At 32.2% G+C, this 13,600-nt stretch overlaps 1 protein-coding gene and 1 pseudogene across 2 annotated transcripts in view; one reads left to right on the forward strand and one right to left on the reverse strand.

The window, feature by feature from the left end:
* The window catches only part of TTBK2 (tau tubulin kinase 2), a 117,750-nt gene that overhangs the window by 13,670 nt on the left and 90,480 nt on the right, over positions 1 to 13,600 (forward strand). For both annotated transcript variants that reach the window (XM_006920449.3, XM_025038824.1), the window contains exon 2: positions 13,395 to 13,530. In XM_006920449.3, coding sequence (XP_006920511.1) covers positions 13,462 to 13,530 — 69 coding nt within the window. In that variant the 5' untranslated portion in view covers positions 13,395 to 13,461. The remainder of the gene's footprint in view (positions 1 to 13,394; positions 13,531 to 13,600) is intronic.
* LOC112469838 lies at positions 12,815 to 12,933 on the reverse strand (annotated as a pseudogene).

The raw sequence follows: 13,600 nt of genomic DNA on the forward strand, positions 1-13,600 counted from the left end.
TAAAGTGAGATAGTGAAAATTATTTAGCTTTTTTGATTATATCTGAATGGTATCTAGTAGTCTTATTTAAAATTTAAACTTTTTTTTTTTTTTACTGTGGTAAAATATACATAAGATTTACTGTTTTAGCCATTTTAAGTGTATAATTCAGTGGCATTAAGTACATTCATATTGTTGTGCAATCATTACCATCATCCATTTCCATGACTTTTTCATCTTCCTAAAATCAATTTTGTACCCGTTAAACTCTAAATTCCCATTAAACACTATTACCTACCTCTTTGCAGTCCCTGGTAACCACAAAACAAAATACTTTCTGTCTCTAAGAATCTGACTAATCTAGATACCTATAGTAAATAGAATCATATATTTTACCTTTTGTGACTGGCTTATTTCACTTAGCATACTGTCTTCAAGGTTCATTCATGTAGCATGTGTAAGAATTTCCTTCCTTTTTAAGGTTGAATAAGATTCCATTGTATGTATGTACTGCATTCTGTTTATCCATTCATATGTCACTTGGGTTGAACACTCGGCTGTTGTGAATAATGTTGGTATGGACATAGGTGTACAAATATCTTTTTGTGTTCTTCCTTTGAATTCTTTGGGTATATACTCGGAGGTAAAATTGCTTGATCATATTATAATTCTATGTTCAATATTTTGAGGAATACTGTTTTCTACAGTGGCTGCAGCATTTTACATTTCCGTCAGCAATACACAGGGGTTCCAGTTTTTCTACATCCTTGTCAACACCTATTTTCTGTTTATTCGTTTGTTTTTTGGTAAGCCATTCTATTGAGTATAAAGTGGTTTGAATTGCATTTCCCTTGTGGTTAATGCTGTTGAACATCTTTCCATGTGCTTATTGACCATTTGTATATTTTCTTATTTTCTTTGGAGACATGACTATTAAAGTCCTGTGCCTATTTTAAAATCAGGCTTTATATTATTTTATTGTTGAGTTGTAGGAGTTCTTTATATATTCTAGATTTTAACCTCTTATCAGATTTATGATTTGCATATATTTTCAACCATTCCTTTTCACTCTGTTGATAGTGTCCTTCTTACACAAAAGTTTTTTATTTTGATGAAATCCAATTTATATTTTTTGTTTTGGTGTCATATCCAAGAAATCATTTTGAAATCCAAGGTCGTGAAGCTTTTCCTCTGTGTAGTCTTCTAAGACTTCTATGGTTTCAGTTTTTACATTTAGTTCTTTGCTTCATTTTCAGTAATTTTTTGTGTAAGGTATAAAGGGTTCAGCTTCATTCTTTTCCATGTGGGTATCTAGTTTTCCTAACATCATTTGTTGAAAAGATTGTTCTTTCCCATTGAATGATCTCAGCATCTTTGTTGAAAATGATTTGACTATATAGTGAGGATTAAAATTTGTAACTTAAAAATAGTGTTTTTCTTCTTATTGTCAAAATACATGTTTGCTATAATAGGTTTACAGAAGAGGAATCTTCCCCAAGAAAATAATCATATTATATAGAAATAAATATTGTTAGTAGTTGGTATTGTTAGTAAATATTAGTTCAGCTTTTTTCTATGTATAATTTATGTGTACACATTTTTTAATAGAAATGGGATCATATATACATATATACTGTTTTATAATTATTTCACTTAAAACATAAAGATCAGCTTTTCATGTTTAAATGTTCTGCCTATTGCTTTTTAAATTTAGTTTTCATTTTCAATCAGTTAGATTTGCACATGATTTTAAAAGCTGAACGATTCTATGTACTTCTTTAAAGAACAGTCTTCTGATCTCTTCACTCTGGCTTTCTACAATGGAAGATGATTTAGCTTTTTCACTACCTATCTCATTCCTACCACAGCTTCCTATTTTTCCAGTGATGTTATATCTTAATTTTGGTTAGGGCAGTATTCAGAGTTTTAGCTATATAACTCTGTAAGAGCTTTTGATATCTAAGCTGTGAAACATATCTATATAGGTATAGATATATATAGTATGAGTACCTTTTCTTTCCTACACTAGTCTTTTTTTTTTCCTGAAGCTAATTGTATTGTGTTTTTCTTTAGTTAGTTTCCTAATCAGTAATTCAGTCTGAAACTTTCCTGTCAGTTGTATAAGTCTTCTCTTAACATATTCAAATTCATGTAGGTTTTCTATCAATAGCATTATCTTTGCAAAATCTCATCTGGAGCCACTCTTTCTTAAAGGCTAGGGATCATGACTTACTCATCTTAGTATTCCCATAGTTGTTGGCAGGGTACTCATCGAATGTTTGTTTATTGAAAGAATGATTGGTAAAAGTTCAGATTGTAGAATTTAAAAAGTTTGCTCATTCAGATAACTTTGTATACCATAAATCAAAATATTAATAGGGAAAAATGGATTCAAATATAGATCTCTATAACATAATTTAGGCTCAAACTCTTTAGTGTTAGAGCCTCTTACAAATATTAAAACGTATCAAGGACCCTAAAGAGTTTTTTTAAAAATATATCTAATGATACTTACTGTATTAAAGTTAAAACCAGTATTTTAAATATATTTATTTAAAAATAATAAAACTATTTTAACTGTTTTTCAAAACAAAAACAAATTAAAATGAATGGCACTGCTTTATATTTTTTCAAGTCTCTTTATTATCTGGCATGATAGAGGACAGCTGTATTCTCATACTTCTGTGTTTAGTTTTTGCAATATGTCGTTTTGCTTGAAGCATATGAAGAAAATATGGCCTCATACAGATAACACAGTTGGAAAAGGAGGGAATATTTTATTAGCCTTTTTTTCCCCCTACTTTAATCCACCCCCCCCCCCCCCGCCCCCCGACTTCAACCCCTGACCTATGGATATTGCCGTTTCCCCTTAAGAACTGGATCTCTGAAGGCGGGGCATCTCCTCTCACACGTTCGAGGTGTGCACCCGGGGCCTGGCACACCCCGGGCCTGGCACACACAGGGTATGTTCCGTGGCTCCACCTCGGGCGTGAACCTAGGACTTTCTGCATGTAAAGCAGATGTGCTAACCACTACAATATGGAGCCACCCCAGCCTTTTCAGATAATTATGGATTTTCTTTTTATAAATTGTTTTTTTAATTAAAAAATATAAGATCAATAACTTTTTTTGATTCTTCTATGAGTTCTAGCACATGTATGGATTCATGTAACCCTCTCTATATCATCATAATAAGCATAATAATTCATAAATATTCATAATAGCTCTAACCCCCCAAAACTCCATACTATCCCTTTATATTCATACACTCACCCACCTCTAACTGTTGGCAACCACTGATCTATTCTTTTTCACTTAAGTTTTTCTTTTTGAGAATGTCGCATAAATGTAATTATATACTATGTAACCTTTGGAGACTGATTTCATACATCTTTTCATGTATTAATATGCAATCAGTATATCTTCTTTGGTGAAGTGTCTGTCTTTTGCCTTGTTTTAAATTGGGTCATTTGTTTTCTTAGTGTCGAATTTTAAGTGTTTTCTTTATATTTGGAATCAAACCTTTGATTGAATATTGTAATTTGTAAATATTTTCTCCCAGTCTGTACCTTGTCTTTTCACTTTAATAGTGTCATTTACAGAATAAAAGTTTTTAATTTTGATAAAGTTCAGTTTATCAGCTTTTTCCTTTTATGAATTGTACTTTAGGTATCATGTCCAAAACTCTTTGTGCAAAGATTTGCTCACAAGTTTTTTTCTAACAAAGATTTGCTGAGAGTTTCTGTTTTAGGTTTAGGTCTGTATGTGAGGTTGAGAGTGAGGTTCAGTTTTTACATATGGACATATAATTGTTCCAAAACCATTTATTTGAACTATCCTTTCTATACTGAATGGCCTTTGCATCTTTGTTAACTATTAGCTGGCCTAAAATAGGCAAATCCGTAGAGACAAAATAAAATTAGTGATTGCCAGGGGCTGGGGAAGGGGGAGATCAAGAGGGATGGGTAATAAGTATGGGATTTCTTTTGGGGATGGTGAAAATGTTCTGGAATTAGATAGTGGTAATAATTATACAATCTCGTATATTTTAAGATGATAAACTTTATGGTATGTGAATTATATCTAAAATTAAAAATAGCTAAAAAATTATTTGGTCATATTTGTGTTGGTCTATTTCTGGATTCTTTCTATTTCCTTTATCTACATGTCTATCCCTTTGCCCATAGCATACTAACTGGATTACCATAACAATATAGTAAGTCTTAAAATCGTGTAGTGTGAATCCTCCAACTTTATTATTATTTTTCAAAAATGTTTTGGGTATTTTGGTTCCTTTGCCTAGCCACATAAATTTTAGAATAAGCTTGTCTGTATAAAGGCTTTTGCTTGGATTTAACTTGGAACTTTGTTAAATCTTTTGATCAGTTCAAGCAGTTTAAGATACCCTTTATCAGGTTGAGGAAATTCCCTTTTATTCTCGGTTTGCTGAGAGTTTATATCATGAATGCCTGTTGAGTTTGGTCAATTGTTTCTCCTTCATCAAATGATAGATCATGTGGTCTTTTTTAGACTGTTAATCTGATAGATTATATGAATTGATTTTTGAGTACTGAACCAATCTTGCTTGCTCAGTCCTTCTTTAATAGGACTATTCCGGCTATTCCTTTTATCTTGGGTAAATCATTGTGTTTGTGGTTTTTGAGGAACCAGTCCATTGTTGTCCAGTTTCTGTGTATAGTGTTGATCATAATATTTCCTTAAGTTACTTTTAATAACTGTTAAGTCTATGGTGATAACTTGTTTCATTCCTAATATGGATAATTTGTGTATTCTGTTTTTTTCTTTTGCCAGTTTTCCTAGAAGTTTATGGATTTTATTGATCTTTACAAAGAACCAGCTTTAGGTTTCATTGATTTTTCCTTATGTTTTTCTAGTTTTAATTTCACTGACTTCTACTTTCTGCTTTGTCCCTTTTTTTTCTTTTTTAACTTTTTAAGGTGAAAGGTTAGGTGATTAATTTGAGACATTTTCTCATTTTAAATCTAAGCTTTTAATGCTATACTTTTGACCCTGACCTCTGTGTTAGCTACACCCTCCAAATTTTTTAGATATTTTTTTAAAAAAAATTTTGTTTAATTAAAAATATTTTCTAATTTGCCTAGAGACTTTATCTTTGGGTTATTTTGTACAGACATTGTCAAACTTTTTCTTAAAAGTCCAAATAGTGAATGATAGGCCAGAGTGCCATACTCAGTTGCAATAATTTAACTCTGCCTGGTAGTACAAAAGCAGTCACAGACAATACATAAATGAATGGGCATGGTTTTGTTCCAATAAAATTTTAGTTATAGAAATAGGCACCAGCTGTGAGGTTTTTGTTTAATCTCTAAGTGTTTGTAGAGTTTTCTATTATTTCCCTGCTATTGATTTTTAGCTTAATACCATTATGATCAGAGAACATATTGTGTATGATTTCATTTAAATTTCTTAAGGTTTTCTTGTGACCTAGGATATGACATGGTCTCTATTGGTGTGTATTCCACATGCACTTGATAAGAATGTATATTCTGATTTTGTTGGGTGGGGTGTTCTGTAAATGTCATTAATTTCAGTTGGTTGATAGTTGCATTCTGATTCAGTTCTCTGACACCAGCCAACTGGATATCCTACAATTCAGCTTAATTCTGACACTATTTAGAGTTAGTGAAGATCCTACAGGTTAAGGGGCTTGGTCCTACAAAACTGCCCCCACTGCAGACTTTAGACGTCAGTCCTGGGTGTCCCCAAGCCACCTCGCCTGGCAGACTACAAATTCCTACAGGTTCAGTAATTTGCTAGAACAACTCACAGAACTCATGAAAATGCTATACTCATGATTACCATTTTATTATAAAGGACATAAATGAACAGCCAGATGAAGAGGTATTTAGGGCAAGTCTATAAAGGTTTCAGGCACAAGAGCTTCTGATTTTGTGGATTAAGGGTGTGCCACCCTCTCAGTACATCAGTATGTTCACCAACCAGGAAACTCCCTGAGCCTGTTGTTTAGCATTTTTAATACTAAGATTTCATTGCATGGGTATGAGTGATTAAATCATTGTCCGTGTAATTGAACTCGTATCTACATTCTCCAGGAAGGTCAGAGTTTGGGAGGTGGGGCTGAAAGTTCCAACCCTCTGAACTTACAGGATTGGTCTTTCGGGTGACTAGCTCCCCATTCTGAATTTAGGAGGAGTCACCTCATCAACATAACAGACATTCTTATCACTCAAGAAATGCCAAACTCTGCCAGGAACTAGAGATAAACTAGAGCAAATATAAAGACTGAATATATTTTTTATTATACCACAGTACTATTGTTCAGTTCTATAGTCTTGCTGATATTCTGCTTATTTCTTTAAGACAGAAGTGATGAAGTCTCCAGTTATAATTATGGGTTTGTCTATTTCTCCTTTCAGTTAATTGTTATTTCATATATTTTGATGCTCTTTTTTAGATGAATATACATTTATAATTTCTTTGTAAATTGGCCCTTCTGTGATTATGTAATGTCCCCATTTATCTCTGGTCATTTTCTTTGCTCTGAAGTCTACATTATCTTATAATATTTTAGGTACTGCAACTTTGTTTTGATTAGTGTTTACATGGTATATTTATTCTCATTCCTTTGCTTTTTAAATTTACAAATAAGTTTATAATGATATGTATACAAAGAAAATACATCACATGAAACTCACAAGTTATACAAAGAAACTGATGTGTAATTTTTAAAAAAGCAATGTAGACTGACAGGCAAAAATTTCAAGATTTAATACAGAGCTAAATATCAAATAGGGTCCAGTACTGGAAATTCTGGAAACTGGTGAATTATACTTGGATGAGATTAAAGTTAATGATGTATTTCCATGTAGTAGCTAATATTGTCTTAATGTGAAGTCACATTCAGTCTGCTTTGAAGCAAAACAATGTAAGTTAATTTGTTTGGCTAGGCTACAAAAATGTCACCAACATTTTGCTGATGTATGCAGATGAGTCAGGATTAAACTACTGTTTAGAGAATAAAGAGAACTGGAGAAATAGTGGGAATCCCCTTCGCTTTTAACCTATATATGTCATTTTTTAAGTGAGTTTGTTATAGAAAGTATATTCATTTTAGCTTATTTTTGTATATGGTATAAAAAGGTGGTCCAGCTTCATTTTTTTGCTTGTATCTGTCCACTTCTTCCAACACCATTTATTGAAGAGACTATCTTTTCTCCATTGTATATTCTTGTTGCCTTCTTTGTCATAGATTAATTGGCCATAGAAGTGTAGGTTAATTTCTCGGATTTCTCTTCTGTTCTGTTGATCTTTGTGTTTGTGTTTTGTGTCGGTGCTATACTGTTTTGACTACTATGGCTTTGTAGTATAGTTTGAAATCAGGGAGTATGATACCTCTTTGTTCTTTCTAAAGATTGCCTTGGCTGTTTGGGGTCTTTTGTATTTCCATATAAATTTTAGGATTATTTGTTCTAGTTCTGTGAAAAATACCACTCGTATTTTGGTAGGGATTGTCTTGAATCTGTAGATCGTTTTAGGTAGAATGGACATTTTAATGATATTCTTTAAATCCATGAGCAGGCTATATTCTTCCATGTATTTGTGTTGCCTTCAGTTTTTTTTCATCAGTGTCTTACAGTGTTCAGAGTATAGGTCTTTCTTCTCTTTGGTTAAATTTATTCCTAGCTATTGACATTTTTTGATGCAATTTGTAAATGGGATTGTTTTTTAAAATTTTTCTTTCTGCTAGTTCATTTTTAGTGTATAAAAATGAAACAGATTTCTTTATATTTTATATCTTGCAACTTTACTGAATTATTAGTTCTAGTAGTTTTTTGGTGGAGTCTTTAGGGTTTTCAGTATATAGTATATCATCTGCAAATAATGACAGTTTTACTTCTTCCTATCCAATTTCTTTTTCTTGTCTGATTGTGGCTAGGACTTCCAATACTATATTGAATAAAAGTGATAAGAGTGGGCATTTTTGTCTTGTTCCTGATCTTAGGAGAAAAGCTTTTATCTTTTCACCATTGAGTATGATGTTGGCTGTGGATTTATTATATATGGCCTTTATTGAGGTATGTTCCCTCAATGGTTTGTTTTTTATTATGTTGAGGTATGTTTCCTCTTGTTGAGAGTTTTAGTCATAAATGGATGTTGAATTTTGTCAAATGCTTTTTCTGCAGGCATTGAAATGATCATAATGAGTTTTATCCTTTGTTTTGTTAATGTGGTTTATTACATTAGTTGATATGCAGATATCGATTTATCTTTATATCCTTGGAATAAATCCCACTTGATCATAGGGTATGATTTTTTTAATGTATTATCGTTGAATTTGGTATGTTGAGAAATTTTGCATCTATGTTCATTAGGGATATTGGTCTGCAATTTTTTTTTTTTTTTTGTAGTGTCTTCATTTGGTTTTGGTATCAGGGTAATGCTAGTTTCATAGAATGAGTTTGGAAGCATTCCTTCCCCTTTAATTTTTGGAAATAATCTGAGAAGGATGCACATTAATTCTTTTTTAATTATTTGGTAGAATTCATCTGGGATACCATCTGGTCCTGAACTTTTGTATGTTGGGAGTTTCTTGATTACCAGTTCACTTTTGTTACTAGTAATTGGTCTGTTCGTATTTTCTGTTTCTTTGTGATTCAATCTTCGAAGATGGTATATTTCTAGGAATTTATCCATTTCTTCTAGTCCAGTTTGTTGAGGTATAATTGTTCATAGTATTCTCTTATGATCTTTTGTATTTTTGTGTCGTCATTTGTAACTTCTCTTTCATTTCTGATTTATTTATTTGGGTCCTCTCTAGCTAAAAGTTTACCATTTTAGTTTATCTTTTCAAGGAACTAGTTCTTAGTTTCATTCATCTTTTCTATTATGGTTTTAGTCTCTATTTCATTTATTTCTATTCTGATTTTTATTTCCTTTCTAACATTTTGGTCAGAAAAGGTGCTTGACATAATTTCAGTCTTCTTAAATTTATTGAGATTTGTTTTGTGACTTAACGTGATTTATTCTGGAGAATGTTCTATTGTGCACTTCAAAAGAATGTGTATTCTGCTCTTTTTTGGATGACTGTTCTGAAATATGTATTAAGTCCATCTGATCTAATCTGTCGTTTAAGGCTAGTGTTTCCTTGCTGATTTTATGTCTGGATGATCTATCCATAGATGTAATTGGCTGTTAAAGTCCAATAGTATTGCTGTATTACTGTTAATTTTTCCATTTATGTCTTAATATTTGCTTTGTATATTCAGGTTCTTCTGTGTTGGGTTGTAGACATTTACAATGTTATATCCTCTTGTTGTAATGACCCCTTTATCATTATATAGTGTCCTTTGTCTCTTGTTACAGTCCATTTAAAGTCTATTTTGTCTCTTATAAGTATTGCTACCCCAGCTTTATTTTTGTTCTTATAAGTATTGCTACCCCAGCTTTATTTTTGTTTCCATTTACACGAAATATCTTTTTACATTCCTTTCAGTCTCTGTGTCTTTAGGTCTGAAGTGAGTCTCTTGTAGGGAGCATAAGGATGGGTCTTTTTTTTTTTTTTTTGAAATTTATTTATCTATCCTTTTGTCTTTTGATTGGAGTATTTAGTCCATTTACATTTAAAGTAATTATTGATAGGTATATACTGACTGCCATTTTATTCTTTTCTTCTCATTCTTTTTCCTTGTGCTTTGATGACTTTCTTTGGTTTTAGGCTTGTATTCCTTTCTCTTTATTTGTGTCTATTACACGTTTTTGGTTTATGGTTACAGTGAGGTTCATATTTACTTACTTTTATAGCAGTCTGTTTATGTTGATGGTTGAGTTTGAACTCAGTTTAAGAGTACTACATATTTACTCACTACCAACCCCCACATTTTATTTTTTGACATCATATTTTATATTTCCTTTCTGTGTATGTATATCTCCCATAATTATTGTAAATATAAATGGTTTTACTACTTTTGTCTTTTAACCTTCGTGCTAGCTTTATAAGTGGATGAGCCACCAATTTTACTAAATGTTTGTCTCTACCAGTGAGTTTTTTCTTTACTATATTTTCTTATTTTTAATTTTGTAGGCCATTTATATTTAAAGCAATTACAGATATATTTGGATTTAGGGCAGACATTTTATTATTTGTTTTATATTTATGCCCCCTGTTTTCGTTCTTTTATTTCTCCTTTTCTGCCTTCTTTTGGATTATCTTAACATGTTTCGGTGTTCTACTTTATTGTTTTTTTGTTTTTCATTATGTTTTTTGTACAGTTATTTTAAGTGGTTGCTCTAGGGTTAATAGTATACCTACCTAATTTTTCACAGTCTACTAGAATTATTATATTACCATGCTGAGTAGATGCAGAAACTTAATCACCATTATATAGATCTCTTTAATATCCCACCTACTTGTGGTAATCTTATCAGTTATATCTATGTACATTGCAATTCTTTCAGACAGTGTTATAATTTTTGCTCTTAACTGTCAAGCATATTTTAAAGAATGTAAGAGATTAATATGTTATATTTACATAGATTTCTGTTGTTCTTTCCTCATTCCTGTTATTCTAAGTTTCCCTCTATTCCCTTTGCTCAGAAGAAATTTCTTTGGTAATTCTTTCATGGCAGCTCTGCTAACAACACATTGTCTTACTTTTCCTTTATCTGCAAATGTCCTTATCTGTGAAGGATATTCTCTCTGAATACAGAATTCTGGATTGACAATGCTTTTTACTTTCAAGGCTTAAAGATGTTTTTCTATTTCTTGCCAGCTATGGCCTTAGATTGATATATAATTTCTTGTGATGTGTAGTGGTAGCTTTTTTATTTCCTATGCCATTTATTTGTTAGAGAAGCTGCGTCATATTGTCCTTTACGATATCCAGCATCATGGATTTAAGCTCCTTATATTCTCATCTTGACATTTAACATGTACTTCTATTCCCCTTATTTTTGTAAACTGATAATTAAATCTAGAAGCTTGATTAGATTTAGATTCTTGTGGCGGGGAGAATTGCAGGAGACATTATAGATGGTACTGAGAAAATTTTGTTGTGTCATTTCAGGAAGCACTTATGTTTCGTTGTCCTTTTTAGTGAGATTGATCAATGGGTTCAGCTTGATCCTTCAATATTAAAGTTCTGCATCCGTCTTTTAACTTATGCTATTAGAGGCCATTGATGGTCATTGCCTAGATTCATTATTTAACCAGGGATTAGAATTTCTAATTCTAAGTGATTTTTCTAATTCTGTCATTTCTTCTGCATTTATTATCTGTGATTATTCCCTAGGGAAAAAGTTGCACTTATCATCTCTTTGGTTTCTCTGAATTATTGTTCATACCAGAAAAGCAGGTAAAATTCTTTATTATTTCTGTTTACCAGTTTTCAGAATAAATAGCTATGTTCTAGCAACCTCCAAAATTAACCAAAGAGGAATTTTCTTTTTTCTTTTTCTTTTTTGAATGTCATTGTGAACTTCTAGGTCTTTATAATTTTCATGTTTTCCAATCATTGTAGTCACCAGTCGTGTATATGCTCAAATTGTTTCATCTTTGGCAAATGAGAATCCTTTCAGTTGTCTATATTTCCTTTTGACTTGCCTGTAGTATTTTAATATTTTTGCTTTCTCATTTGACAAGATGTCCTATATTTTCTTTTTGCACAGTTTCCTGTGCCAGACCTGGAATAAGCCATTTCTCCAAGGAGCCCTGATAATTTTTAGCGGGAAATGATGCTTAGAATCTACAGTCTAGAGGCCGTGGTGCTTATTCCTGTAGTTATCATTGCTTTTAGGCCCTTTCAGGCCAATCCTCATGCCAAATCTTCTACCACAATTTCTTGATTTTTATGTATTTGATTCCTACACAATAGGTAGGGGCATTTCCTGGGGAAAATATTCTTTTAATTCTGTGTTCATAACTGTTTCCTTTAGCCTTGAAGATTAGTTTGAAAAAATAGAACTTCTGTGGCTCACATTTTATTTCTTTGGGTATTTAAATATATAATTCCATTGTCTACTAATATAAAGTGTTTATGCCAATGTCTGTCTTCAGTATGATTTTCTTTGTATCATAAATAATTTGGACTTTCTGCACAGGTGCCCAATGAATTTTTTCCCCATTTAAAACCCAGTAGTTTTATTAGACTGTGTCTTGATTTTGAGCTGCTGAGTTGTTTTCATACGTATGTGGTATATTGTTTCAACATGCAGATTTAGCCTTTTTAATACTTATAGAAAAATATTTTAATTATAGTGGCTAGTATTTGCTCTATTTCTTTGCTTTGATTTCCTTTTTGGAGGGCTTTTATAATATGTATTTTGTATTTACCTTTTATTTATCACTTAACTTTTAAGTTTTCTTTTTAATTTTCTCTTTTCTTCCTTACTTGTATGGTGTGTCTTGTTTCATGTCTCTTCTAGTTAAGTCTTCATTTTTTTCTTTCACTTCTGACCCTTTTCTGAGTTTGCTCAGGTTTCTTTTTATGTCTTCCTTTTGCTGCGCTCTCTCATTTAAGAGTTTTCTAATGACTTATGTTGTTTTAAGGCTTCTTTTTCTTTTATTTAGTTTGTCCTTTAATATTAGGTCATGGTTTTCATCTGCTTTAGGCCATATTTTTCTGCTGTCTTTTCATTTTCTACAGGTGTGCTGTTCATGTTATTGATATCCTTCTTACAATATGATTGTATTGAGTTTGATCAACAGCTCTTTTCTGTAGCTCATGTTTATTTCCTATGCATTTTTTTTTTTTTTTTTTGGCAAGGCAACCCTTGGTTGACCTCACAGATTGCAAGGACCTTGTCAGGTTACAATCCCTTATTTTTTTATTTTTTATGCCTATCGTACCTGGTCTTCCTAGGTAGTCTTCCATCCAAGTACTAACCAGGCCAAACCCTGCTTAGCTTCCAAGATCAGAGGGGATCAGGCTTGTTCAGGGTAGCGTGGCTGTAGACTTCCTATGCATTTTAAGCGCATTTTGTAACATTAAAATTTTATTAGCTCAGATGGTGATAAGCTCTGACTTATAACCTATTAAACTATAAGCTGTTTTAAATTAGATACCATATCTTTTTCTTTAGCAATATGTAGTACTTAGGATAGTGATCTGTCTGGGTCAGCTGCTGTTGACACCATACTTTCTTTCCCTTTAGTCTAGCAATCTCAGCTATTGTAAATTACATCTGTGTTGTAACGTTTTTGTTATGTCTAGCTATTGCACTGGATATCTGTAATGGAAAGGTAAGTACTTCTCAAAAATATGCACTAAACATATTTTGGAACTGAGTTTGTGGGTCCCCCTCTTTTCCAACAAAGCAACCTACTTAATGTATAGGATTATTAGAGCTATTTGTTACTGAAATGTGTGTCTTAATTAGTTAGCCCTGATATGCTGCTGCTGTTTCTTTTGTTTTAGCTTAAATGGAAACCACCCTTGCGAGCTGGATGCCTGTGTAGCCATTCTATCATATCAGTGAATTGCAATGAGTGGAGGAGGAGAGCAGCCGGATATCCTCAGTGTTGGAATCCTGGTCAAAGAAAGATGGAAAGTGGTGAGTATACATCTTAGAGAGAGAACACATTTAGGAGGGTGATTTTTGGTATCTTGATAAAAATAGCATT

Source organism: Pteropus alecto, unplaced genomic scaffold (assembly GCF_000325575.1).
Source record: "Pteropus alecto unplaced genomic scaffold, ASM32557v1 scaffold86, whole genome shotgun sequence".
Taxonomy (NCBI): Eukaryota; Metazoa; Chordata; class Mammalia; order Chiroptera; family Pteropodidae; genus Pteropus; species Pteropus alecto.